This window comes from Protomyctophum bolini (assembly GCF_963924005.1).
Source record: "Protomyctophum bolini genome assembly, chromosome: 19".
Lineage (NCBI taxonomy): Eukaryota > Metazoa > Chordata > Actinopteri > Myctophiformes > Myctophidae > Protomyctophum > Protomyctophum bolini.
In genome coordinates, this window is record NC_137880.1 from 1,154,731 (window position 1) to 1,181,506 (window position 26,776).

General features: G+C 44.0%; 1 protein-coding gene across 1 annotated transcript; it reads left to right on the top strand.

The window, feature by feature from the left end:
- Positions 1-1,101: 1,101 nt before the first annotated feature.
- Positions 1,102-25,498, top strand: LOC308334106 (nidogen-2-like; the record flags this gene model as incomplete). Its single annotated transcript, XM_080790694.1, has 15 exons — positions 1,102-1,408; positions 2,880-3,065; positions 3,627-3,743; positions 8,367-8,468; positions 10,336-10,475; positions 10,920-11,052; positions 12,135-12,210; positions 15,611-15,650; positions 15,836-15,945; positions 16,281-16,414; positions 17,140-17,251; positions 19,239-19,439; positions 21,212-21,446; positions 22,115-22,206; positions 25,482-25,498. The coding sequence occupies exons 1-15, from the start codon at positions 1,199-1,201 to the stop codon at positions 25,496-25,498; spliced, it is 1,905 nt and encodes a 634-aa protein (XP_080646820.1). The 5' UTR covers positions 1,102-1,198.
- Between the last annotated feature and the right edge of the window lie 1,278 nt (positions 25,499-26,776).

A 26,776-nucleotide genomic window follows, 5' to 3' on the forward strand; every position in this document is an offset into this window, starting at 1 on the left:
AAAAACTGGATTGGGTCGTCCACTCACAGTTAACAGTCTTTGTATTGAGTTTGTGCTTGAAATGTACTGTAATTCTGCAAACTGTTAATACATATTTCAATCAATCAATGAATCAATCAATCAAATTGTGGAAAATAAATTAATGTGCTTAAATAAAATATATCAGAATAGCACAACGGTGCCTGCAGGGTAGGCATGTGGCACTTTTTGTTTGATTGATTGAATACTTTATTAACAGTTTGCAGAAAAAAGCACAGGGAAGCACAGGCCTACAGTTCAATACAACCCAAGAAAGCCTATATGTCTTGTTTCCATTGGGGTCCTTCATATTCAATTCAGTTTGGTGAATAAAATAATTTATTCATTTATTCACTCATTATTTATTTATTCATTATTTATTCAATTATTTATTCACCAAAATTATTCACGTAATTTTCACCATTAATCGTGAAAATCACGTGTAGAGTATAGTAGCCAAGACCGGCTCGCATCACATGTAATGATGTAGGCCTAGAGAATGTATGATGAGAAAGAAAGTCACACATCCATGGGGGTTCAAATTAAAACAGGCTCCCCTTGAAGATAGGCAGTCACATTCATTGCATTTCTTAGGCTACAATTTAAGAAAAAGTGTGTTTGCGCAAATTGAGCACAATAGCCTACATCACAAGTGTGTGCGTGCACACGCATATACTGTATGCGTAACAAAATTACGCAATGTGACTCGTTGTTTGTTGTAAAAAGAGATAGAGTTACATCCGGATTTAATATGATCTATTTGTCTTTTCCTAATGCGAGCCAGATGTGGCCTCTTCTCTTCTTCCAACTCCCTGTCCTGTCCTCTCTCGTGTCACTCAGACCAGTCGTGTCCAATCATGCAAAACGGCCGCAGCTCTCCCTAAACACCTCCTATGCGCTCCTCCCTCCCTCCCTTCCTCCCAGCCAAGTAACTTCAACAGGAGGTGTGGGAGTCATTCGCTCCACTCTGCAGCGCACCATCCCTCTCTACCGTCTCTTTTCATCTGTCCCTCTCCACACACGCACCCACCGCTGCTGCTACGCTACCAGTGCGCAACGAACGCAAGTTACGCAACCTGTGTGAACTCTAAGACTTTTCCGCACAAACTTTTTGTTTGTGTGCAATCGCTCAATGCTGCAAAGTTCTTGAATCGAAACGAACCAGCTGGGCTCTGCAATCATGGCGAGAGAGAAGTTCAGGTTGTTTTTGCTGGGTCTGCTGTGCTGCTGCAGTGTGTCCGTGGTGACGGCCATCCAGCGGACCGAGATGTTCCCCTACGGGTCGCTGAGTGGAGACCTGACGCTGGCCGAGGGAGACGATGAGACCGCTAGGGTTCTGGGACTGCCCAGACCCCTCTACTTCTACAGCTCCCAGTTCACCCAGCTCTATGTGAGTACTACTATGTGATGAAATAATGAGATGTATGTGAGTATAAAATCTGAAATAATAATTAAATAATGAGCTGTACGTGTGAGTATATCTGAAATGATTCAATAATGAGCTGTATCATGTGATTATCTGAAATTATTCAATGAGATAGGTTTGAAATATTCATAACAAAACCAATGAATGCTTCATGCTTTGTTTGTTGACTAAACTGCTGGAAAATATGTGAAATATTGTAAACCATGCATGATTTGGAGGCATGAGTTAGTATGGGAGAATGAAGATGAGATAATCACACTCTTGGCTAACTTAGAATATAGTTATGATTATTATCTTCAAATAGTATTTGGGGTAGTAGTATAGTACAGTTAACTTGCTTGTGTGAATATAGTTTAGGTATTGGCAATTTAAACTTTTCAGGCAATTTTGTGGCTTTCTGTGAATGATGGTATGGTCAATTATAGATAGGCTACTCCAATGTTGTTTTTCTTTGTCTCATGGGGGGGATGGGGGGGATTAATTTCTAATTCATTACATGGGTGAATTCTTTCAGCAGAGCCCTATGGTCAACTTGTAAGTTGACCATAGGACAAGTGTGTCCCTATTTTAGTTTTACCGCAGAAAAGTAACAGGAAACAAGAATATGCGGTTAATGTACTGTAAGCTTTTGCAGTGAGTGAAGAAAGTCTAAAACAAGCATGAGGCTGGGTTGGCACTGCAGGCAATGTAGACAGGCTTACAGTCTGAACCAAAACATGAGTTAGTGGCTGATTTGTTGTTGTTTTAAATCAATTCCAAAAGCGTATAAACAGCAGCACAGTTGTAAACTTGTCAGTACCATTTAATGTATTAGTTCACCGACTTTCAAGACAAATTGTCTTTTATTCACTTTTCATTCGTGTGATATCATGATCATGGATTTCATATAGCCTAGGCCTAGGCCTACTATAGTATAGTGGAGTTAAGAAATCATTGACCTCTGGCTTTTGATTCATGCTGAAGAAACCGACTCACTGCTTATACTATGTCACTGATCAGATCATTTAATTTAATTAGACAGCAGTGTGTCAACCAAGACAATGTGAATCCAACAGTGCTATGTCGCTGATAAATTAATATGAACCATTCATTATCTTCCAAATCAGACAGCAAGGTGAATCTCACAGTGCTAATCTGATTGAATCAGTGATTGGTATGACCTCTATTCACTCAGACGTGACAGTTTTGACTCCTTTTTGGCGCTTAGAAAAAACCAAAAAACAGTTACAGGGATGTTTCGTTAATTCGTTAATATGTTTGGTCTGCTAACTTCACAAAATAACTAAATTCAATTCAAATGGCTTTATTAATATATATGAGAAAACAAAGCAAAAAGTGGAACAATACAATCAAAAATGTATACACTTGAAAGTCAGAATCTCCAATTAACTCTCTATCTCTCTCTCTCTCTCTCTCTCTCTGTGTCTGTCTCCAGGTGGCCACCAATGGCATCGTCTCGGCCCAGGACCTCCCCATGGAGAAGCAGTACGTGGACGATGGCTTCCCCACAGACTTCCCCGTGGTCGCCCCGTTCCTGGCGGACATCGACACCAGCGGAGGGAAAGGACAGATCTACTACAGGCTGACCGAGACGCCCAGCATCCTCAACAGGGTGGCCCAGGTAACGAGTCTAACGACGGGCCGTATACAGCAAAACATCCAGGGACCTCAACGCGGCAATGTTACTTTATAGCTATAGCTACATTAGCTAGTTTCTCAACCAGTGGTCCTTGAGGGAGTTCCAGGTGATCCCCATAGATCTTTACACAGTCTACACAATTAGAGAATGTAGAAGAATTGCTATTTCGATCAACGTTTGCCTGTTATCTCTCCTAATGGTGCCAACATCAATTCAGCATGGAAATGTATTTAGTTTGGGGTCTGCGAGGCTTAATCTCATTCAATGGTGGTCCTCCGTGGCTCAAACGCAGGATAAATAATGGGCCTTGATATGAAAAGGGTTGAAAAACCACTGCTTTATAGTAAAGTTCACTGGGCTGCACAAGGTCACAATGAAGATAAAATGGGAATAACTCAATGCCGAACTGAATTAAGTGGCTGTGGGGGAGTCTGTTTATCTGTGTGCAGATTAGTTTATCCATTCACTTGTTCATTTAATTGCTCTTCCTGCCTTCACCTACTCATTCACTCACTGTAATTCTCGTTCATTCGGCCGTTCCAGGAAGTACACAGAGGATTCCCAGACGCGAAGTTCACACCCATGCACGCCGTCGTGGCCACGTGGGAGAATGTCGGGGCGTACGAAGAGCCCAGTCGCACCGCTGGGCCGACCAACCAGGTAAGAGACGCAGAGAGAGGAGGAGTGGATGGAGTGCTAGATTATTGCACTACTGTGAGCTTGCAGATCTGCTATTTTTGAATATATGTGAGAATTTGCCCAGAATAGGGACGTCAGGGTCACTGTGGTTAAAGTGTAAATAGCCAGTGAGTCTTTTGGTTCAACTGTCCATATCCGGCCACTATGTGCTGGTTTGGCAAAACGCCTTGCTGCTGGACACTCAGATTCCTGGAAGGCGTGCACTCTCTTTCCTTGTGTGTGAGCAGTAATTTGCCTCCAGTAAGAAAAGAAGAAGAATATGACAGCGGGGTTCTTCTATTTATAGACCTCCCCCCACCCACCATTTGCCTCTTGACCTTATCCAGGGGTGAGAGGACATCTTTAGGGGTCATCAGCATGTGTCCCCCGCCCCTCCCCTGTCCTTGTGTCCCCCTCCCAACTCGTTATCCTCCCTACTGTTCTCTCTCTCTCTCTCTCTCTCACACACACTCACACACACACACACACACACACACACAAACATGCACACACACACACACGCACACACACACACACACACACACACACACACACACACACACACACACACACATCATGGTCTTGTTTATCACACTCTAGCCTTGCGGACACTGCCTCCTCTGCTTCGTCATCCAGTAAAGTTCACAGCTTTAGTGTCAAGCTGAAACTGTAACCAAATCTGGTCATCTCTTCGCTTCCTAGAGGTTAAACAAATCAATTCAAATTAATAATTCAAATCCAGACGGGTCCAATTAAGCCTGTGTGACAGTAGTGGCTTCAATAAAGGATCATCAAAAGTGTTGGCCTTAATCATTTAAGTTGTAAATATGATGCTCTGATAGTCAAAACCTGTTTTTGCTTTACTTGAAGATTGGGTATTTTTGAAAAACTGAAAGTGGTTAAGACACTTCCGCAACCACAGTTCCCCAGTGGTCTATAGGCCTTCTTTTTATCCCTGAGTCTACAGTCTACTCTACACCAAATCTCTTCGCCGAACATAGCCTATGTACAGTATGTACCGGTACAAGATGGAATTTCTTTTGTCAAATGTTTGCCCCCAGAATATGTACACTTAGGGTTTCACGTGGTAAATTAAGTTTGGAGCTCTCAGCTAGCGTCCCGAGAGGTTCCGAGAGGAGCTATCTGTCAGTACCAGAGCAGTTCTCACCAGTAGTACTGACGTCAGGGGGTTATATCACAAGGTGCTGACAGGCTCCAGCGTTATTGGATTCTTCATAAGTTCTAGTCTCTGGGAGGCCTGTTTTTTATGGCCAGGCAAGGAGAATCAATTGAGCGCGGTCTGACTCCGTCTGTGGCATACTGGACAAAATGTAAACACGGGAAACGGATTTTACACGCCACTCGCCTCGGGGGTGGAGGTGGGGGGTCGACTCGAGAAGAGCTTTGAATGTATTGAGTCAAAGCAGTGCATTGTTAGGCATAGTTTGTGGCCAGCATGTGGGATGGACAGAGAGACAGAGGGGGGGATGGTCTCTCTTTCACTCTCATCTGTGTTTATCCTGTCATTTCTCCCCCTTAACTCCTTTGTCTTTGTTTTCTTCCTATCCTCTTCCCCCATTGTGTGTTTGTATGTATGCATGCATATTTGGGAATGAGTGATGTAGTGACTTTTGGGGGGTTGCTGGTGGTGTTTGTAGAAGGGAGGGTCATTGGTTTATGAGAGTTAATGAGGTACAGTATATCAGTCAGAACGACCTCTCTTAAGGACAATGAAATATTCTCGACCTTCATGGTGATGTTACAACATGGCACCGAGACATCATTACTAGATTACTAGCACGCATGCGCGCACACACACACTAACGCACACACGCACGTGCACACACGCACGCACACACACACACACGCATACACAGGAAGACAGCTGTGGTGGGCAACATCTGGGCTGGGCGATGTGTGTGTGTTGTGTGTGTGTGTGTGTGTGTGTGTGTGTGTGTGTGTGTGTGTGTGTGTGTGTGTGTGTGTGAGTTTGAGGAGAGATAAAGTTGATTCCGTCCCAGAGGAAAACATTGTGGGATCACCCACACACAGTTTTCCTTCCATTCGTCAAATCATTTGTTTCTTCAAGCGTGAAACCTCAGCGCGCCCTGGCCCTGTATGTGTAGTGGTCCTCCCACAGGACCTGAGTAGAGTAATGTGATGTTCTAATGAGTGCCAGGGTCCCGGTGTGACAAGACGTACATCCACTCTTTATGTTCGGGTCTCCCACATCACTGGAGGAGAGCACTACTATGTCTTAACCACGTACAATACACCGGCCCACTGGCCCTATTCTGAGCGTGTAATATTGGGCGAACGTTAAAAAAAAACCAGGCGAACGTTTGTGGAAGATGGGTGCACAGACATTCAGAAAAAAAAAAATAGGCCAACATTAAACAAAGATAGCAGATCTACATGTTAACGCGGCGCCCGCCGTGTTGTGTGAGCTTGTAAGATTGTCTGTCTTCGTTATTTGGCGTACAACAAACTCTAATGGGTTTAAGTAGTTAATGAGTGAGAAGACACAAGTCTGCTGACTGCTCTCTTTATGTTTGGGTGCTTAACTGGTGTTAATGAGCCTGGAAGGGGGGGAGGAATTAAGTCTTTCATTCACAATTATATACTTACCACACAACGTTCTTGTAATCTGTCATCCAAACAGAAAGTTCCCCCTCCACACCACAATCCTAATTCAGGATGGTCTCTAGATGAGGTCTCTGTGAGAAAACCATGGCATGGGATTTGAACCCTGATCTTCTAGTTCTTGGTTAGATGTCTGTCTAAATATTGTAGGGGCATTATCTCTAATTCTACCCTTGTGTCATATTGTCAGCTCTTGCTATGGAAGCTTGGAGGCTGTGTGTGTGTGTGTGTGTGTGTGTGTGTGTGTGTGTGTGTGTGTGTGTGTGTGTGTGTGTGTGTGTGTGTGTGTGTGTGTGTGTGTGTGTGTGTGTGTGTGCCTGTGCGTGCCTGTGCGTGCAGGGTTGTTTGATTTTGTGGATGGGGGGTCTGTGATATAAAGTGATTAAGCGTCTGGGACCGCGTGTGGGTGGGTGGGGATGGCGGGTGACATTTGACAATTCCCACGGCATTTCTCACCGAGATGGTAATTGTAAACACATAGGGAAGTGTCTGCGGAGGCTGTTTTTTTTCCTTCCTTACACTCGGTAACAAAGTGTTGCTCTTAGCACATCAAAGACAACATGCAAACAACATCCCAATTCCTCCTGAGGGAATTCACACGTTTGTGTCTCGTCTCGGTGTCCCGCCGTGCATTACTAATCTAATGCATTGAGATGATGAGGTGAATCTTAAATCAAGTAGCCAGACAGATGACATGCTTGTCATGGACCCGTAGTAAGTAACCACAGCTGTTGGCCACCACATGCACAATGTTTTTTTTAGTTTTTTTTTTAGCGTTGGCCTGTTTAAAGGGGAACTTTGCCGACGTTTAGCGCCGAGCCCTCTCATCTCTGGACGAGGACGAGTGAACAACAGACATACGGCTTCCCCCGGCGGGCCGTGTGCTCTGCATGTCCAGAGTTCACTCTGTAAGGGTCTCTACGAGGTTGATTCATGGCCACATGCCTTTGCAGAGATGTCCTTGTTTGGTGACACATTGCATTCTGCGTCTGTCACTGCTCCAAAGTTAAGCGGAATCATGGTGTTTGCTGTTGGAGCTAGTCGGTAGTAGTCGCCATATCTTTGCTTTAGACTATCGACCGTGTGCACCCCCCCCCCACCCCCATCACTTCCTCGTCACTATAGCAACGTGAGCTACAAGTAAGGGAGAACGAACGGGGAGGATGGCTGGAGTTTATTGGAGAGCGAGAGAGGTGTGATGAGGAAAGGGACTGAGGCTGGGCGGTCACCAGGCCAGCCAAACACTGCTGGATAAAGTGCCGGGCGGTCACCAGTATGGCTTTCCTTTTAAAAAAACGAAATAAAAGTGTTAGGTGAAGATGACAAGAAGTGAGAGGTCATGGAAGTACACGATACACACAGTTCAAGTAGTTCTTTGTCTCAGGGCTATAGGACCATATTTATACACATACGATTAGAGAGCCGCGCCACGGAGCCAAGCTGTACCCATAACACTAAGTACAATCAATACCGCGCCAACTTACAGGAATATTCAGCACAGCTGCAAAGGACAAATAAATAACATCTTGGTGTCAAGACGACTGCTCGCACAGACCAGTACACAAGACGGCAAGGCCACACCTAACAGTGTGAATATGAGACAACAGCAAGCAGCACACAGTGGACACAACTGCTCCTAATTGGCGTCTTTATAATGTTTTTGTTTTGTTGTTATGGAAATGTTGTCGCTGTTGTGTCGGCAAATGCACGACACTATCATACGGCAAAGTATGAAATAGCCAGGGCATTCCTTTTATGGAAAACAAAACATAAATACAGAGATAGAAGGTTTCTGCCCCACAGCAAATGTATGTTTTATTTCTACGATGGCCTGCCACAGCTGAATGTATCTAGGATTCACACTTAACTGGTGTTTTGATCCTTTCCTCTCCTCTCCTCTCCTCTCCTCTCCTCTCCTCTCCTCTCCTCTCCTCTCCTCTCCTCTCCTCTCCTCTCCTCCAGGTGAATACGTTCCAGGTAGTAATATCCTATGATGAGACTGACTCCTACGCTCTCTTCCTCTACCCTGAACATGGCCTGAACTTCTTCGGGACGCGACCGAAGGTAAACTATTTGCCCTTAGGCATTTTCTGCGTGTCATCCTTAGTAGTGACTTTAATTCCGTTGTGAACGTGCTGCAGCCGGCGCAGCGCCGCTCTGACATAATGAGATATTTTGATTTATTTAGCTGTGTTTCTGTATTTATTTACCATCCAGTTGGTTGTAGGGCTGTCACAATCATGACATAATCGCCTAATCGCAATTATTTGAGATAATCACAATTAATTTTGCATTATCGTCAATCGTTTCCTTGTTGAAAAATGTCCAATCTTCAAACACTTTTCAAAAATAGCAGAAATAGCAGATTTTTGAAAGAAACCAAATGATCTAATGTGTCAGTGATTTATTTTTACTTGCGCAAGCAGAGCGCGCAAGTAATCGTTTCGCTTGGTCTCTTCGAAGTGAAGCCAAGTTTTCTTCAACGGTAAGTCTGTGCCTGGTTTGCTGGGACTAGTTACAACATTACGTCATCCTTGAGAGAGTACATGGTGTGTATATGACGTAATGTTACAAGTTACAAGTTACAAGTTACAAGTTACAACATTACGTCATATACACACCATGTACTCTCTCAAGGATGACGTAATGTTGTAACTGGTCCCAGCAAACCAGGCACAAACCTACGGTTGAAAAAAACTTGGCTTCACTTTTTGGAACCAAGTAACCACAGTATACTGCTAATCAAATTACAACTACATACTCTGTATGTAGTTGTAACTAGAACAACTACATACAGTCTGTGCCTGGTTTGCTGGGACTAGTTACAAGTTACAAGTTACAACATTACGTCATATACACACCATGTACTCTGGTCCCAGTTCACAACGATGACGTAATGTTGTAACTGGTCCCAGCAAACCAGGCACAAACCTACGGTTGAAAAAAACTTGGCTTCACTTTTTGGAACCAAGTAACCACAGTATACTGCTAATCAAATTACAACTACATACTCTGTATGTAGTTGTAATGTGATTTGTAATTTGTAAATCTGTGCCTGGTCTGCTGGGACCAGACTACACAGATGACCATATCTCTTACGTCATCACTGAGAGCTAGTCATACATATACACACCGTGTACTCTGGTCCCAGCTCTCAACGATGACGTAATGTGGTATCTGGTGGGACCAGATTACACAGATGACCATTTCTCTTACGTCATCACTGAGATACAAATCCAACTACAGATTATATTTCAACAAATTTGAAAGTATTATTACAGAAATTGAAGTTAGAGACACATATTACTCTGATCATGATTTAGTATTAATATCACTATAGTACAAAATGAAATACATTTAAAACAATTGACAATTTACAATAAGTAATAAAATAATTATACTGTATAATATATTTTAATTCAGTTTATATACCTTTTTTTTCATCACATATCAATGATTCATTTTTCTGTAAAAAAGTAGTTAGGTAGCAAATAGTTACACGTAATGATTATACATTTCAAACGTTCCTTCACAGAGATACTGAGATGTGATAGTTTCCAGCGGTCGAAAGTACTTGCGCGCTCTGCTTGCGCACTAGTAGGCCATTTATGGCCTACTAGTGTGCAACAAGCAAGTATGCACTCGGCAGAGTGCAGTTCTAGTTATATTTAAGTTCATTTTGTCATCTGCCCGAGCAATCTGTGATTACTAAGCCTTTAAAGGCAAACAGAAATACAAATTGTAACGTTCCATTGTTAAATGCCAAAAAAACCCCACAATTAAATCGTTGATCGCAATTATTTGTGCGTCAATTTATCGTCAGCTTAAATCTGTAATCGTGACAGCCCTACTATAGTTGGATGACTCTTTTTGATTGAAACCTTCCCTCATGTACTTGAGAACTTCCCTCACGTTCTCTCCTCTCGTCCAGGAGTCGTACAACGTGGAGATCGAGCTGCCTGCCAGAGTGGGTTTCAGCAGAGGGGAGGTGACGTTCCTGCTCTTCTCCCGGACAGAGGGACCTCACTACAGCGTGACCACCGACCAGCAGAGTGTCAAAAACCTCTACCAGTAAGTACTGCTATCCCACTAAGACCCGAGGCCCGTTCTAACCAGTTCTCTGAAAAACCTGTATTGCCATCAGTGGTGATCAAACCTTTTCATGTCGAGGACCACCCCCCCCCCCCCCCCCCCCCCCATCTCAAAATATTTTGTTCCATGGACCCCCAACCCCCAGAAGCAAAGTTGTTGTGTGTTCAAAAATGTTCAAAAATAGCAGATCTACAAGCTCATATATCTATCTATTTTTTTATAACCAAAGTATAAAATAATGCTTGATGGTTCAAATAAAAAAATAAGCGGATGCTGTACCACTTTTAATGGGTTAAAGTAGTACGTACTAGCTTTAGTAATCGTGTTAACAAACCAGACTGCTGAATTACGTTTTAACTCCAATCTCTCTCTCTCTCTCTCTCTCTCTCTCTCTCTCTCTCTCTCTCTCTCTCTCTCTCTCAGGGTTGGCAACACAGGGGTTCCAGGAGTTTGGCTGTTCCACATTGGAAACCGTTATGCCTTTGACAACATCGTCCCGGCGTCCGTGGGCGGCCTTCTGGCCACGCCTCCCTCCCAAGGTCTCGGCCTTTCCCAGGTAACAACGCATTTAGGACTGTCTCTACTCAAAGTTGCAACCGACAGGCTTGATGTCCTACTACCTGGGATTTGAACCCAGGACCAAGCTTGTATTACTGTTTGGTCAGGGGAGATTGCACACGTGAGCATCGGGCAGTACTACTCATAAACCAGCAGGTTTCCCGTCCAACAAAAGGCTGAACATTTCTCAACGGAAGTAGGAAGACCACCCTAAACCACTGCATATTATGCTAGTTGTATTGTATTAATATACCATACAGATTGGTAACAATGTCGTTGTATACCGTAGAGAGACGCGACACAGCCACAGGTAACTATACCGCCACAGAGTCTTATTCTACACAGGGTTCCCACGGTCATTCCTGAAAAAAATTACAAATAAATCCAGTCCTGGAAAAGGTTTGGAATTTATTAAAGGTTCTGGGAAAACTGTTGTTTTTGGCTATTCGTTTTGTTAATAAAAAAAACTTTTTTCCAAAACATGTATGGGCAGTGTGATTACAGCCTAATGTGTACCAGTATGTGACAAAAACAGATCTACAAGCTCACAACGTGCTGCAGTGTGATCCTATGCCCTAAGATAGGTGGTGTACAGGTGTAGCAAGAATATTTGGAAATAGAATTATATATTCTATGCCTCATTGTTTTTTCACTGTCTTTGGGCATTGCACATAGGAGTAAGAGACTCATTATTGCACTGAATGATTGATATATAGGCCTGGAAATTGGGCTGAATATGCTGGAAAAAGTTTGGAAATGCATTGGTATGTGTGGGAACCCTGTCTACATCATGAGTATTGTGTATTGTGGTTATCATCGCCCCTGAATATCCTGGAAACTATGCAGGCAATTTACACATTCACATCACGCCGAGGGTAGCTTGGCGTGGTGAAAGACGATCAGAGATCTCCAAAATGTCTGGTGACATCTAAATTCAGTGTGTGGCCTAAAACTGTGTGGAAATGGAAACCATTTGGAAATTGAACCAATGCAAAGACTTGTGGGATGTCGGGTTGGTATCAGGATTGTCACCCCCGTTCTCACCCTTCTACACCCCCTCCCACCTGCAACCTGTTCTAGACTCCGTTGGAGGTTGTGGATGTGTATGTGGATGACTGTGACGTCATAGAGGATGACGTCAACTTTGACACTGGAGGTAAGAGACAGAGAAAGAGAGAGAGAGATGTGTGTATAATGTGTATGTATGTCTTGTAATATTATGTTTGTGCGCGAAAGTAACAGATGACTGTGTGGTGTGTGTGTGTGTGTGTGTGTGTGTGTGTGTGTGTTGGGGGGGGGGGGGCGGGGGCTGTAAGTAAGGTCAAATATATAGGATGTCCCCTCTAAAGTTGCTCCCAAATGACTTAAGCGTAGCCCCTAATGTAATAAACACCTTGGTGACATTGCTGTTAAAAAGCTGCTCCTTCCCTTAACAGTGCTTTTGAGCAAGGCACTTATGCTGAGACTGCGGAGCTGCTTAGAGGCCCACCTTACAATAGCATGGTTGTGCTGGGCAGCTCCCTAATGTGTGTGTGTGTGTGTGTGTGTGTGCGCGCCCTCCCTTTCCGCTGCAGCTATTTCTCTAAGCTGCTGCCATAAATACAGACAAGTTCTTAGTCAACTCACCTTATGTAAGGGTTAAATTGTGTGTGTGTGTGTGTGTGTGTGTGTGTGTGTGTGTGTGTGCTGCTGTGGGTGGCTATAATTCCCCTGTAGAATGAGGGAATGCTCAGCTCTGATCCCCCAACAGCTGTCCACCAAAAACAGGAAGAGAATATAGCTGCAAGCAGCGATAAGGCGGGACCAAGGAGAGGGAGAGAGAGAGAGGGGGTGGAGAGAGAGAGAGAGAGAGAGAGGGTGGAGAGAGAGAGAGAGACAGAGAGAGAGAGAGAGAGAAAGAGAGAGGGGGGTGGAGAGAGAGAGACAGAGAGAGAGAGGGAGAGAGAGGGGGTGGAGAGAGAGAGAGAGAGAGGGGGGGTGGAGAGAGAGACAGAGAGAGGGGGGTGGAGAGAGAGACAGATAGAGAGAGAGAGAGAGAGAGAGAGAGAGAGAGAGGGAGGGTGGAGATAGAGAGAAGACAGAATACACTTATTACACTATTACACTATTACACTTATTACACTATTACACTTATTACACTACTATTACACTATTGCACTTATTACACTATTACAGTACTATTACACTTTTGCACTATTAGACTTATTACAATATTACACTATTATACTACTATTACACTATTACACTACTATTACACTATTACACTACTATTACACTATTACACTATTACACTACTACACTACTACACTAATTACACTATTGCACTACTATTACACTATTACTTATTACACCATTACACTGCTATTACATTATTACACTTATTACACTATATACACTTATTACACTATTAGACTTATTACTCTATTACAGTTACTAGTATCTCTATTAGTGTGATGTCATGTCCTAGTGATAGAGAGAGGGGAGGTGGAGAGAGAGAGATAGAGATAGAGAGAGAGAGGGTGGAGAGAGAGAGAGAGGGGGGTGGAGAGAGAGACAGAGAGAGAGAGAGGGGGGGTGGAGAGACAGATAGAGAGAGAGAGAGAGAGAGAAAGAGAGAGAGAACAATATGCACAAATAAGAATCACAGGCTGAGTTGTCGCTACCCGGATTTGAACCAGTGACCCTGTGGTCCAAAGTTGAGAGCTCTACCGACTGAGCTAAGCAGACACTGTCAGTTGACTCATTCTAAACAGTAACATGCAGTATAGGTATTAGCTGCCAACCGTATTTGGAAGACGTATTAGTTGCATGAGAGGTTTCACAAAACAGCATTTTCGTTGGCTCATAAAAACTTCATTTTTTCACTTAAAAGAAATCTGTTACGATTTTTTGTTCGTTTAAGTCCAAAGTTCAAGTGTAGACGTTTTTGTACATTTTGATCAAAGATTCTGGGAGGAGATAGATTTTAAATGGTTTTCATATAATTCAAAATGGTGGGTAATGTAAAGGTCAGAGGTCAAAAGTCAGAATACGAAAGTTGTTCGCCATGAGGAGACAAATATGTGTATCAAAGTGTCATTGCCAACGGTCAAACGGTTCATGAGATATGCACGTTCAAAGTTTGCATTTTCAGTGCTATAGCGCCACCATTTGGCCAATGGTCATGGGCTTCACATGGTCACCGTTTGGCATGGCCCTCTACCAGATTACAGAGTTTCGTAAAAAGCGACTGCACGGTTCAGTCAGAACAGCTATTTTTGGCGGAAGAAGAAAAAAAAACACAAATACAAGAAGTGACCAAAGTCACTGCGTGTCTTCTTGGTCCCTTAATTAGAGGAAGGGGAGAGGGGGGGGGGGGGGGGGGGCAAATTAGAGCAGAGTTGAATGAAGGGCTGTGCTTTGCTAGACGTATATACCGGTATATAATACTGTATATTGTTGCCGTCAGGACTGGAAACCTTGTATGTCCGAAAACAATTTGGCTATTTATACATATCTTTCGCGGCACTCCTGTATGATGGAGTAGTAGGGAGTCGGGACTCGGGACGGGCCGGGAACCCCTTTTGGTGTTTTAATCATTATGTTATACTTTAGCTGTTGAAAAATAGCTGATCTACAAGCTCATAGCGCGGCACTCATCATGCAGAATGTCTCATTTCAATCATTCTTTTGAAAATAGCAGATCGGCTATTTTCAAATAGCCGAAATGAATCTACAAAGTAATTAGCAACTTAAAGTTAGAAAATAAATGTAGTGGAGTAAGGTTCAAGGTTCAACTTTATTTAGTGTTTATTTAGTGTCCCCCGAAGGGCAAATTGGGTAAAAGTACAGTTGTAGTAGTAGAGTAGAAGTAAAAGTATTGGAAATAGGAAATACTCGAGTACATATACCTCAAAATTGCAATTAAGTACAGTACTTCACTCCAGTGTGTGGCTGATAGATCAGCTGGTGGTTCAGAGTTGCTTCCGCACATTGCACAACAACGGCATCACGCCAACCATCATCAGTGTAAAATGGGGCCTGTGTATATTTGAAGGCCCTCTCAGAGGTCCACAGATTACAGGCTGGGAGTGGGAACCACCACTCTGCTAGCTAGTGGAATGAATGCCCAGAGCACAGCGCATGCAGCCCTCTCCATTATGACTCACATTTAAGAGTCTTCTTACATTAGGTGGAACCTTTTTTTCTTTTCTTTTTTTTAACAATATGCCTATATGGAGCCCAGTGTGTGTGTGTGTATGTAGAGGGGGGGGAGTCAACAGCTGTGTTCTCTCCAAGCTGTGTCTCTATGCTGTGCGTGCACGTGAGTGTATTACCACTGGCCACATTCCTCCTCCTCTCCTATGTATTCATCTCCCCTTTGTTTTTTGAGTGTCTGTCTGTCTGTCTGCAACACTGCCGGCAGCCAGCCAGCGGTGTTGTTGAGCAGCCCTCTGCACCGCTCGGTTCACACAGGTGTGATTTTTTATTTACCTGCGTGCTGCTGATCCTTTTATTGTATTGACCCCTCTCTCTCTCTCTCTCTCTCTCTCTCTCTCTCTCTCTCTCTCTCTCAGTGATTCAGTACAGCACAGAGAACAAGGAGACGTGTGCGAGGTTCGAATGACATCATCACTTATCTACATTTGGGGCCATTATCTTAGTTTTATTTGTTGGACTCTTCAATTCACTCATTCATTCAATTACTCATGCCGTCAGTTGGTTTGTCCTGGTGTCATGTCGGCGTCTTCATTCATCTGTCTTTCTGTTCCTTCCTCTCTTTGTCGCTTAATCGCTTCCAGGTTCCAGCAGCAGTGTTCCCAGAATGCACTGTGCACTGACTACGCAACAGGCTTCTGCTGTCACTGTCAGCCCGGTTTCTACGGCAACGGAAGACACTGTCTACCTGAGGGTTGGTACACACACAGACACACACACACACACACACACACTAGCGTTGTCCTGTATCTGCCGATACCGATCACTTGAAAATAACCTGATCGGCCCCCGATTTCCGATCACGTAATCGGAGCGGGACAACCCTTTTAACACACATACACACACACCCACACACACGCACACATGCACGCACACACGCACACACGCATGCCCAACTAAGATGGCTACTTTCCACGTTTCCAAGGCAACATGAAAAACATTGTTGTTTTCTTCTTTTTTTTCTCATGGTTTGATGTGTCGTGTGTCGTGTGTGTGTGTGTGTGTAATCGCTGTCTCCTCTACCCTCAGGTACTCCCCAGCGTGTCAACGGCAAAGTGACGGGCACGGTGTCCGTGGGTGCGACTCCCGTGGACCTGAACAACATCGACCTCCACGCCTACATCGTGGTGGGAGACGGACGGGCGTACACGGCCATCACCGAGGTACGACGCCGTCTGCTAGCTAGCTCTCCAAAGCATCTGGTTCTCCCTCAAACAGTGTTGATGTCGTCGACTAAAACTACGACGGAAGAATGTCCGACTACCATTTTTCACTGACGAAAACTAAATGGAAACTAAGCTATGATGACTAAAACTGAGAATAAATATTCATTGACAATTCAACAAATACAAACGAGGCTAAAATGTTAGGAAAGGGACTAGTGGACAAGAGATCCAGTATAAGTAATTTTACACTTGGTTGCATGCTGAAAATAGCCGATCTACAAGCTCACAAGGCTTCGCAGCGCGACGCGTTTTGTGATACTCTGACACACTCTGGTGTAGCAGAGTGACACTCTGACACTGACACACTCTGATGTAGCAGAGTGACACTCTGCGTCTCAAGTGTCCTTGAGTTGGTTCCAAAGAACGTAAGGTTCCATTTGTGCACTCTCAGAGTTATGGGGGTCCTTGAAATTAAATAGTTTGAGAACCACGGTACACTTAATGGAACAGAGCTTTAATTAGTATCATCGGTACCACCTTTGAAGGAAGTAAGTAGAGTTATTCTTTGTGCATATAGCTCATTGTGTCTGCCTTGGGGGAACAGCACGGTTCACGAAGTTACATAAGAAAGACTTTGCATTCCTTGGTTCCTTCCCCACCATTCTTTCATTCCCTAATCTGTCATAACCAATTCTCTGTCCTCCTCGCCACTGATTGGCCAGGTCCCTGAGCTAGTGGGCTGGGCTCTGATGCCGGTTGCACCAATAGGAGAGCTGTTCGGCTGGCTGTTTGCCTTGGAGCTTCCCAATAGCCAAGCGGGATTTAAGATCGCTGGTAAGGAAGCAGTGTGTGTGTGTGTGTGTGTGTGTGTGTGTGTGTGTGGGTGTGTGTGTGTGTGTGTGTGTGTGTGTGTGTGTGTGTGTGTGTGTGTGTGTGTGTGTGTGTGTGTGCGTGCGTGTGTGTGTGTGTGTGTGTGTGTGTGTGTGTGTGAGAATGTTTGTGTTGGAGTTTTGTTTGGTTGGCTGTTTGCCTTGGTATTAGCCAACAGCCAAGCAGCTTTCAAAATCTGTGTTAAAGCGTGTGTGTGTGCGTATGTGTGTGTGTGTGTGTGTGTGCTTGTGTGTGTGTGCGCACGTATGCAAGCGTGTGTGTGTGTGTGTGTGTGTGTGTGTGTGTGTGTGTGTGTGTGTGTGTGTGCGGGTGCGTGCATGCAAGCAAGCAAGTGTGTGTGTGTGTGTGTGTGTGTGTGTGTGCAGTCTCCCAGCCAGCTGTGTTGTCTCCAGGGATGTGATGTGATATGAAGCCCTTACCTCCCCTCTGTAATAGGAAGCAGCTGTGTGTGTGTGTGTGTGTGTGTGTGTGTGTGTGCGTGCTCATACAGATGTAACCATTGTGTAAATATGAAAGCACAAGTCCCACTTTTAATGAATGCAACAATGGTGCACCACTGCTGCACTATTGCTCTGAACTCAGAGAAATTACATGACAGACAGACAGACAGACGCTAGTCGGGATGCTGAACCCCCTAATTGCTCCCGGTGTGCAGATTGGTGCCTTGCACGGTTTCCTCTGCCATCGGTGTATGAATGTGTGCGAATGGGTGAATGTATGGCACAATCTATGTAAAGGTGTGTGAATGGGTGAATGTATGGCACAATCTATGTAAAGGTGTGTGAATGTATGGCACAATCTATGTAAAGGTGTGTGAATGGGTGAACGTATGGCACAATCTATGTAAAGGTGTGTGAATGGGTGAACGTATGGAACAATCTATGTAAAGGTGTGTGAATGGGTGAATGTATGGCACAATCTATGTAAAGGTGTGTGAATGGGTGAACGTATGGCACAATCTATGTAAAGGTGTGTGAATGGGTGAACGTATGGCACAATCTATGTAAAGGTGTGTGAATGGGTGAACGTATGGCACACTCTATGTAAAGGTGTGTGAATGGGTGAACGTATGGCACAATCTATGTAAAGGTGTGTGAATGGGTGAACGTATGGCACAATCTATGTAAAGGTGTGTGAATGGGTGAACGTATGGCACAATCTATGTAAAGGTGTGTGAATGGGTGAACGTATGGCACAATCTATGTAAAGGTGTGTGAATGGGTGAACGTATGGCACAATCTATGTAAAGGTGTGTGAATGGGTGAACGTATGGCACAATCTATGTAAAGGTGTGTGAATGGGTGAACATATGGCACAATCTATGTAAAGGTGTGTGAATGGGTGAACGTATGGCACAATCTATGTAAAGGTGTGTGAATGGGTGAACGTATGGCACAATCTATGTAAAGGTGTGTGAATGGGTGAACGTATGGCACAATCTATGTAAAGGTGTGTGAATGGGTGAACGTATGGCACAATCTATGTAAAGGTGTGTGAATGGGTGAACGTATGGCACAATCTATGTAAAGGTGTGTGAATGGGTGAACGTATGGCACAATCTATGTAAAGGTGTGTGAATGGGTGGATGTATGGCACAATCTATGTAAAGGTGTGTGAATGGGTGAACATATGGCACAATCTATGTAAAGGTGTGTGAATGGGTGAACGTATGGCACAATCTATGTAAAGGTGTGTGAATGGGTGAACGTATGGCACAATCTATGTAAAGGTGTGTGAATGGGTGAACGTATGGCACAATCTATGTAAAGGTGTGTGAATGGGTGAACGTATGGCACAATCTATGTAAAGGTGTGTGAATGGGTGAACGTATGGCACAATCTATGTAAAGGTGTGTGAATGGGTGAACGTATGGCACAATCTATGTAAAGAGCCTTGGATATAAAAGCGCTATATATTTCCCATTGAACAGGTGCAGAGTTCACCCGCCACGCGGAGGTGGTGTTCCACCCCGGCCAGGAGCGTCTGTCCATCATGCAGACGGGCCGCGGCCTGGACGACCGAAACCACCTGACTGTGGACACGGTCCTCAGTGGCGCCGTGCCCTTCCTGCCCCCGGGAGGCGTTGTCACCATGGAGCCCTTCAGGCAGACCTACCAGTTCTACCATTCAGGTAAAAAAAACCAAGAAAAATGTTATTTTTTCCACCCAGTGTCAATTATCTAATGTAATCCTGGGCTCCACTCCACACTCCTTTTGCCAACCTGGGGAGAGCAACGGACTGACCTCATGCTTCCTTCAATGCATGAGGAGACCAAGCCACTTCTTTTCACCTGACATGCAGGGGGGAGTTTCCCTGGTTGGACGTAGCGCGTGGAAGGAACACGTCATTTCAACCCAGTTCCTTAACCCCTGCATCAGGCGCCCCGGCTGGCCATGGGAAGGCAGTTTTAGAGACTTCTGTATCCAACCCGATCTCACCCAAACACGGTGAAATAACACGGGTTGGCAATTCCATACATACACTACTAGAAAACCCCCAAAAATCCGTACATATTACACTCAAATCCCATAGTTTGTTTCTTGCGTTTTTAGCTATATGACATCTGGCCACAAAAGATTGCGGGGTCTATTGAATGTGAAGGAGGAGATGACAGACTGACATATTGAGCCTACGACACATAGTATGGCATCCCCCTAGGTTCCAGTTGTTCGTTCAACGGAAAACATCTACTGTGCAGGCCAGATGTAATTTCCTGGGGTCTATTTTCTGGGGTGGTTTACTACCACTTGTTCAAATGCCCCCACCCCATCTGTCAAAATAGCTAAAAACTCTAAAACGAAAGAAAGCAGCAAATGAAACAATGAAGAGAAAAATAAAATTACACTCAACTTTTACATTCTCAAATAACAACCTAAAACATGAACCTTGGTTAAGTGTTTAACATTTTTGGTTCTTTGTAAGTCACTAATGGATAATGTGAGCGCCAAACAACTGGCAGCTCTTCTCTGTGTTGCCTGGGAATGCTTAGTGCCGTGAATTATAGGCTGACATCATCAGCTACCATCAGTAGCTCATTGTCTCACACTGGTGTTGTATACTGTATAGTGTATACTGCTCCGATCAGGGCTTTTTTGGGACCGATATTGATCATCGATTTGTTTTTCTCACGATCAGCCCGATATCGATCTTGTGTGTAAGGGGAAAATTTGAATATTTACAATACGTCAAAACTGTTCCTGTGTGTGTGGGGTGGAAGGGGCCTGTCACAAAGATTATACTATGTGGTATAAAATGGTATCGGTTTCTCCAGACCGGGTAAATTGTCAAACACCGATCGAGTCATTTTGAGTGTAAATCGGCAGATCTCCGATCGATCGGAGCACCTCTATTCAGGACCCAAACATGGGGTGTGCAAGCCAGGATATATTGGGCTGTGTACTGAAACATTACAATGGCAATGCAATGACATGAAAAGGGTTTCTTTAAAAAACAAAGAAAAGGTCCCGCACACTGTCACACACTTGCCAAAATGTTGCTCTTTATTAGGTCGACATTTTGGTCGATTAGACCTTCAACAGGACAGACGGGACCTTTTCTTTGTTTTTCAATGATGCCCTTTTTGATAAAAAAGCAGTTAATTAAGTCCTTGGCAGACATTGAGTTAATGTTTTCTCTATTGCCCTACGCACCTGTCACTAGCCTTCTGAGGTGTGCATTTTGCACAAAGAAAATGCAATTACATGAGCCATATCATGGAAATATATGCTTCATCTTTTCCTTTTCAAGTTTAATTTAATAGTTGGTTTGATTCATTGTATTGTCTTTGTGGGTTACTGCTGAAAAATTGGCATACTAATAAAAGTCTGTCTGTCTGTCTGTCTGTCTGTCTGTCTGTCTGTCTGTCTGTCTGTCTGTCTTTGTCTCTCTCCGTCGCCATCCAGTGGCGACCTCCACCTCGGTGCGCGAGTACTCGGTGGTGTCGGCGGAGCGCGGCTCCGAGTCCTTCTCCTTCGGGCTGCGGCAGAACGTCACGTACCGCGACTGTCGCCACGACCACCGGCCGAGCCCGGAGACCCTGCAGATCACCGTGGAGTGGAGGTTCGCCATGTACGCCAAGGACGAGAACATCCTGCGCTACGCCGTCACCAACAAGATAGGACCGGTGGGAGGTGAGTGGCACGCACGCACACATACACAGTGTCCACTGAAGCAGGAAAGCATTTCAAATACAGCAATATTGATGACAGACACTTTCAGGCGCAATTCAGACATACACATTGGAGCGGTTAAAGGCACCTCTCTGTATCAACTGTTGTTTATGGTAAATGATGGATAGATAAATGCTGTACTTAGTTAGATACAGAGCCATAGAGTAAGACAGACTTACGACATCTCTGTTCGCTTCATGGGGCCAGTCCAATGGCGGCTCTTCTACATAGGCTTCTATTGGCGAATAGGGACACCGGGAGTTTACGGAATGCATTGGAGTCCATGGGCTCGCACGAGTACACGAACCACGTTACCAGGCTGATTTCTGCCCCCTCAATGTCGTAACTCTTACTCTATGGCTCTGGTTAGATTGAGAGAGAGAGAGAGAGCAGAAAGAAGAGAATTGGGGATGAAAGAAAAAATATATAGAAAGAGAGGAAGAGAGGCTGAGAGAGAGAACAGCATCAGAGCTCAAGACAGGGTTTCACTGTTGTTGAACTGACAGCAGGTTTCTGTCATTCACCTGTCAACACCTAGATTAAGGTTACAATGACATGCTGCACGCACACATGCACGCACGCACAGCACAGCTGGAAGAGCTTTTCAGGACCAGAGGTTTTGTAAACATGGCTAAGTGCCCACACCGACTGCGTCAACCTGGCCGGCAGCCACAGGTGTCAGTGCCAACGAGGCTACGAGTTTGGCTACGACGGACGCACCTGTGTTGGTGAGTCACATGCTTACGAGCTAGCACCCCACACACACACACACACACACACACTAGTACAGCTCAAACAGTGCCTGGTCATCCTCGTTGTCTAGGCACAAGTTCACGTAAGTATGTACACGATGTAAACAGGTAGAGGCTGTAGAGTGTAGACCATAGCTCAAAATTCCATGCATTCTCATTCCCAACTTGTCATTATGTTGACTTTTGGGCCTTTTGCGTACCATATAGGTCAATATTGATTGACGTACCACGTGACTCGGGACACGAAAAGCGTCATTAAAAGGGTGAACCAGTGATGACCAGTAGTCAGTATGTGATGAGTTGGGAGTGAGAGTGTGTTGCAGAATCTGGAGCGTAACCCATTTCGACATGAGAACTGATTTCATGTCAAGGACCCCCAGAATTATCTGTAGACCCCCATCTGAGAATATGTTGCTCCAGGGACCCCCCAGAAGCAAAGATTTGAGTTAAAAATGTTCGCTCTGAAAGAATATATATATTCAAAGATTTCAAAAATAGCAGATCTACAAGCTCGAGGTCTGCTATTTTTCAATAGCTAAAGTATAACATAATGCTTAAAACACCAAAAGGGGTTCCCGTCCTGAATCGGTTAACATTTGAAATATTTGAAGTACAACACTCACGACTCCACGTGGGCATCAGATTATTTCCGTGCCTCTCGAACACTCTGCGCTTTAACCATTGTTTTATGTTTAAATGGCTGTGCCTCCAGTGATGCCACTTGTTTTATTCTCCGTGTGAAACCACGTTTTAGAAGTGTCACAGCTATAGGATTAATGAAAGTATGTTATTACTACTATTATTATTGCTATTCTCAACTGTGGCCCCTGCTACTTTTCTTCTTCTTTTCTTCTCTCCTGTAATTATGTCATCGGGTGTCCCGGGTCTATATTAGTCCCTTATTAAACATCTGTGTGGATGCTTTTGACAGGCAGTTGTTCAACCATAATTCACGGTAGCGCACACAGCCTTGTGTAAAGAGGATTTGTCCACGTGCGAATGGGAATGACTTAAATGTGGAATACAATCCAGAAACATGAGGTCATGGCTTTGAAAAACAGGGAGCTGCGCGCTGAACAGGTTTGACTGAATGCAGAGGTAAAAATCATAGTAATGACTGGGTGCTAAATCTGTGAGAGTGCCACCTGCAGCGGTGCGCTGAGATCATTCATGGCGCACTGTGTGCAGGTTCATCACATGGCCAGCTGCTGCTGTGATGGACCTGACACAATGTCCTTTCCTTAACCCATTCTGACCTGAGATCAGATTCATACGAGGTTTCCACCGGACACACACTGGTCTGATTAACCCATTCTGACCTGAGATCAGATTAAAAAAAAATGTCAGTCGATTTTTCAAAAATAGCAGACCTACAAGCTCGTAGCTTGTAGGTGAGCTATTTTTAAATAGCTAAAGCATAACATGATGCTGAACACCATAATGGGTTCCCGGTCTGAATGGGTTAAAACCCATTTTGGTGTTTCAAACATTATGTTATAATTTAGCTATTGAACTTTTAGGTCTGCTATTTTTGAAAAATCGTTAAAATGTGCCTCAAATCTATCAGAAAATTGTCGTGATTTAGAAAACGTTTATTTAAAATGTTGACGTCAGGCCTGAATGGGTTGAACCACTTGAACCCTAGCATCCCCCTTCTAAGGGCTATATATTCTGCAAAAAATAAAGCAGATCTACAAGTAGCCCCATTTGGAGCTGTAAAGCTCTGAGAAGAGGTTCCGTGTCAGGATATGCATAAGTGGAAATGGGTCGAGTCCTCCAAAACGGTGACGAAAACCCTTTTTGCAGTATCATAAAATCAGGAGTGAAGCAACCACTTACATACAGTAGCTTATGAAGTCACTAGCCAGTACCATGTTTTCCCAGTGCAATCTTAGCAGCAGTACTGCACCTGTGGACGGGGGTTGACTGGCCACAGGCTGACTAAATAAGCAATTTAAGCCTTATTTCAGTGGTTGTTTCACCCGCTCTATATTTTCGGATCTAATTTTATCATGTGTAGCTCTGTAGAAAACCTTTTGGGATATGATACTGCAAAAAGGGTTTTCGCCAGGTTCCAAACTATTATTTTAGGTTCTATATATTTTTTTGAGTGGTGCAACCACTCCAAGGAACAGCAATGTCCGTGTTGGTTCACCTATGTGACTACCTATGTGACGTTAATGAGCACCAGTAGTAGACTATTAGTACCAGTAGGGGCGCTGTTGTGCCAGAAACAGAAAGAGAGAGACAGTGCTGCACTGTTGCCTGCTAATGAGAGAGAGAGAGAGAGAGATATGATATGATTGGGATATGAGTACACAAGGTCAATAAAAAAATGTGCCTAAAAACCCTCCAGGCGCTTGTAAGTGGCTTCTCCAGGCATGTTTATACATTCATAGTTTAAAGAAAAAACAATCATATACAGGGACAGTAAAAGGACGGAAATGTACTGTATAACAAGAAAGAAGGAAAAAAAACACAATAGACAGAAGTCAGACAATAAAAACGCTATAGGAGAACATTGAGTACACCAGTACCTACATAGATGCACTGCGACGCGACACCGGCGCTAACAACATTGCAGAGATCAAGACCCTGGACTGGAGGGTGTGGACTAGGAGGGCAGTGATTCAGGTGTCCCGAGTTTGTACCGTACTGCGTCAGGCTTTCGCATGATCAACAAAACCTTTACGGGGAAGATATTGCGCTTACCCCACAGATTCAGTTTTATTAATTAAAATAAGTCCCAGGTTGCAGCTGTATAATAACTATTATAACAACATAGAACCATGAACATAATATGCCATCTGAAGGATGCTTTATCCTCCAGTGTGCCTTACACAGTATAATGAACAGTATACTGTGTATTGAGTATGGGCCTCAATGCCAGTGCCATGCTCGAAGTCTAACCTCACTGAGCAAAACACAGCGAATGGAATCCTTTCCCCTAGCTAGCACCATGTGGAACAGCTTCAGGGACCTTCATGGGGCCGATGCTCTGATTGATTGATTGATTGATTGATTTTTTTATTTCACAGTATGCCGATTGGGTACATTTCAAACAAAAAGTCAATACAAAAACTGTTACTTTGTGGACGAACCTTGTAAAACGAAACTTGTTCACAACAGGGTCCACCTTTTTAATTTTATCAGAACATTAAAGACGTACAAAAATGCCTCCCCCTGGCCAGCCGGGGATTCACAGGGCCTGAATGTGTAGGTTGATCCATGTGTCACCTTCACTGGTTCAGAGACTCTGGACCAGTAGATGGTCCATGAAGCTGTACTGTCTTCCACAGTACAGGTGAGAATCACACTGTCAGATACCAGTACACTGGTTCTGTCTGATACCAGTGTAGGCGTTGGTGTATCTGTGTGGTTTATGACAGAGAAAGAAAATCACACTTGTGTGAAGTGAGGGGCGCTCTTATCATCATGCATCATCACATTCCGTGCTGCTCAGCCAATCAAATAATCACATTCCGTGGTACAAAGACACAAAGCTGTGCATAGCGCCCCTCAAAAAATATATACAGTATATAAATATATATATATATATATATATATATTATTTCACAAATAAATGCAATCACCATGCAGACAAGTTTTTTTTTAACATGCACACCTGCACGCACCCACACGCGCACGCACGCACACACACACACACACACACACACACACACACACACACACACACACACACACACAAACACACACACGTCAGAGAGTAATGTTAGGATACCACCCCCTCTGCCCTGAAGCACAGCTGATTATCAAGTCCCATTTATGGCTACAGTACTACAGAACCATAGTTAAACCATCATATTAATGTCATGTTATTATCATGAACATAATGGCAGTGAGTAAGTGATGATGTGACTTACCTGATACCGTCTAGGTGACTTTATCACTTTGTTTCACAATCAGGACATCCTCTGTAAGACGACCGGTACACTGGTATTCACCACTGAACCTTGTGCTGTGTGGCGTTTTTGTAAATGCATAAGGATTCTGACCAGAGTAGTAGTTATAGAAAGTACCATCTTTGTGTATTGTATAAGACCAGAGCTTTCCTTCTCTCATGTCACATGTGAACGTAACAGTCTCTCCAGTAAATGCTGGGTTGGGCAGAACGGTCAGAACAGCTGGAGGTCTCTCTACACAAACACATGGATCAATAATGTGTTATGATTAAGACCATGCAGTGGAATATAGTGGAACAGAGTAGAGCAGTGGGCGTGGTTTTTTGGTTCCACTGAGAAATCTGCCTTTTCTTTTTTTCATATGGACATACAAACATATTTTTAAGTCTATAGAATCAAGCCATCCAGCAAAGGATAAAACCTTTGATTCTGTGGGGAGACAAAAACATTAACCCTATGAAAACAATATTGTGTTTATAACTCACTAGAGACAGTGATAGACACTGAGCTGCTGTACTGTGTGTAGTATGGTGGGTCTTCTCTCCCTCCTCGACACCTGTAGATTAGTGTCCCTGGGTCACGGGGCCTGAATGTGTAGGTTGATCCATGTGTCACCTTCACTG